This window comes from Bufo bufo, chromosome 1, assembly GCF_905171765.1.
Source record: "Bufo bufo chromosome 1, aBufBuf1.1, whole genome shotgun sequence".
NCBI classification, from domain to species: Eukaryota; Metazoa; Chordata; class Amphibia; order Anura; family Bufonidae; genus Bufo; species Bufo bufo.
Window position 1 is genome coordinate 818,516,732 of NC_053389.1, and position 3,254 is coordinate 818,519,985.

General features: G+C 43.3%; 1 protein-coding gene across 1 annotated transcript; it reads right to left on the reverse strand.

Moving 5' to 3' along the window:
* Positions 1-238: 238 nt before the first annotated feature.
* Positions 239-1,003, reverse strand: LOC120989211 (olfactory receptor 13A1-like). Its single transcript, XM_040417161.1, has one exon. It carries the CDS (start codon positions 998-1,000, stop codon positions 239-241), a length of 762 nt encoding a protein of 253 aa, XP_040273095.1. The 5' UTR covers positions 1,001-1,003.
* Positions 1,004-3,254: the final 2,251 nt, after the last annotated feature.

Below are 3,254 nucleotides of genomic sequence, written 5' to 3' on the forward strand. Positions count from 1 at the left end.
AAATTGCTTAAATCACCTTTCTTTCCCATTCTGACATTCAGTTTGGAGTTCAGGAGATTGTCTTGACCAGGACCACCCCCCTAAATGCATTGAAGCAACTGCCATGTGATTGGTTGACTAGATATTTGCATTAATGAGAAATAGAACAGGTGTTCCTAATAATTCTTTAGGTGAGTGTGTATATGTATATATATATATATATATATATATATATATATATATATATATATATGTCTATCTATCTACATAGAAGGACTTTAAGGGCCGTTCTGATCTCCTGGTTCCTCAGGGTGTAGATGATGGGATTGAAGAATGGAGTCACCATTGTGTTAATTATTGATAACATTTTATTTAAGCTGAAGGAATATCCTCTGGATGGAGACAAATACAGTATGATGAGTGTTCCATAATATGTGCACACGACAGCCAGGTGTGAACTACAAGTGGAGAAAGCCTTTTCCTTCCCAGCCTTTGAGGACATGTGAAAAATTGAATCAAATATGAGAACATAAGTGATGATGATAAACAGAAACTGCAGAAGACCCACAAACAAAGCCACAATAGACACTTCAATTTTTAACAATGTTTGGTCAGAGCAAGAAAGTTTTAGAAGAGGAGCAACATCACAAAAGAAATGGTCAATGACATTGGGCCCACAAAAATCTTGTTGTAGGATAAGTGTGTGAGTAATGAGAGGCTGCAGAAACCCCACCATCCATGAGTATGTAACAAGACTGTTCAGAAGTTTAATGTTCATAATAGATGCATATCTCAATGGTCTACAAATTGCCAAATATCGGTCATAAGACATCACAGTGAGGAGACAACATTCCAAAATGGTGGAGGCCCCAAAGAAATATAACTGAGTGATGCAGCTAAGAGCTGGTATGCTGCTCTTACCCAGCAAAATGACCCGTAATGCATTAGGAGCAACATTGGTGCTGATTAAAATATCCGAAAGCGAGAGATGACTAAGAAAAATATACATAGGAGATTTCATTTTGTGGCTGGAACTTGACGATATTAAGGAGAAGATTGTCAGATTTGAAACCACAGTCGCTATATATAGGAAAACAATGAGGATAAAAAATGGGATACGGAAAAGGTGGAGATTTTGAAATCCCAGTAATATAAACTCCACAACCTTAGTCCGGTTTCCCTTAAGAACTTCCTGTGGATGAAAGAAACTGATAATAAAACAAAATGTGGTAAAAATCTTTAAACATTACCGTTAGTGTTGAATGAATCAAAGGTGATGAAGTGGAATATGATCTGAAGTTGAAGAAAATTTTGATTCGAGCCAAATTCGAATTTCCTGTTGCTCCGTGGTAACAAATAGATTTTTTCCTAAAATAGAGGCTACATGTGTTACAAAGTGAAAGTAAGGCTATTTTACGGTATTGAGATCCTTCATAGGGTCTCAATACCGGGAAAAAATGCTTTCGTTTTGTCCCCATTCATTGTCAATGGGGACAAAACGTAACTGAACAGAACGGAATGCTCCAAATGCATTCTGTTCTGTTCTCATACCGGAGAGCAAACCGCAGCATGCTTCGGTTTGCTTTCCGTCCTGGGATGCGGAGCAAGACAGATCCGTCATGACCCACGATGCAAGTCAATGGGGACGGATCAGTTTTCTCTGACACAATCTGTAACAATAGAAAACTGATCCGTCCCCCATTGACTTTCAATGGAGTTCATGACGGCTCCGTCCTTGCTAGGTTAAAGATAATATAACGGGATCCGTTCATAACGGATGCAGACGGTTGTATTATCAGTAACGGAAGCGTTTTTGCTGAACCCTGCCAGATCCAGCAAAAACGCTAGTGTGAAAGTAGCCTAAGAAGCCCGGGAACACGAGATCACCCATATTGCCATGCAGACAGTCATTCAGCAGCTAACCAGCCCCTGTGATGTCATAGCCATATAAAACCCTCATCCCGCCAGGTCTCCGCCATTTCACTGTGAATTCAGTATAGGGAGATACGTGACAAGCACTAGGGACAGTGCTCAAGAAAACCATTACTTCGAAAAAATTGGAAAAGAAGAGTTCAGGGACAGCACAGGGACTTTTTTCCCAGTATAGTGAGAGCATAGGGAGAGGAAAGAGAATGCAGAAACTAATTGAACAGTGTCCCCATTGGATAATAGATCAGCAATTCTATTACACCTTTATTCACTAATTGGGGTGAAAAAACTGTCTAATACTAATACTATTGGGGTGTCATTCTAAAAGTCATTCTATAACGTCTTGATTCTCTAATTGAGGTGAAAAAGCAGTCTAAGGCTACTTTCACACTTGCGGTAGTGTGATCCGGCGTGCAGTTCCGTCATCGGAACTGCCCGCCGGATCCGCCGATCTGGCTGTGACTGAAAGCATTTGTGAGACGGATCCGGATGCGTCACACAAATGCATTGCAAGAACGGATCAGTCTCTCCGCTTGTCATGCGGACAGACGGATCCGTCTTGTATCTTTTTTCACATTTTTACTGGTCTGCGCAGGCCGGAAGGACGGATCCGGCATTCCGGTATTTTGAATGCCGTATCCGGCACTTATACATTCCTATGGGAAAAAATGCCGGATCCGGCATTCAGGCAAGTCTTCAGTTTTTTGGGCCGGAGATAAAACAGTAGCATGCTGCGGTTTTCTCTTTTGCCTGATCAGTCAAAACGACTGAACTGAAGACATCCTGATGCATCCTGAATGGATTACTCTCCATTCAGAATGCATGGGGATGAAACTGATCAGTCCTTTTCCGGTATAGAGCCCCTGTGACGGAACTCTATGCCGGAAAAGAAAAACGCAAGTGCAGGGCCAGCGCCACCTGTAAGGCGACCTAGGCAGCCGCCTAGGGCGCAATTTAGCAGGGGGCGCCGGTCCCGTGCGGTTTTAAAAAAAAAGCATTGCCGCAAGTTTTTTTTTTTTTAAGTACGGTGGCTGCCGCACTGCCCAGAGAGAGGGACTGACAGGAGGGAAGCGCCTCTAATGTAGCGTGGCCGAGCTCTGTTCGGTCCGCGGTACAGGAGCTTTTGTTTCTTGTAACCGGCCGGACTGACAGGAAGTGCTTACTTAGTGTGCACTTCATTTCAGTCCGGCCAGGTACAGGAAACAAATGCTCCTGTACCGCGGACCGAACAGAGCTCGGCCACGCTACATTAGAGGTGGGGGGGGAAATGGAATGAGAGTGACAAGGAAGGGAGGGGGGAATGAGAGTGACAAGGGGGGGAAATGATGAGAGTGACAAGGGGGGGA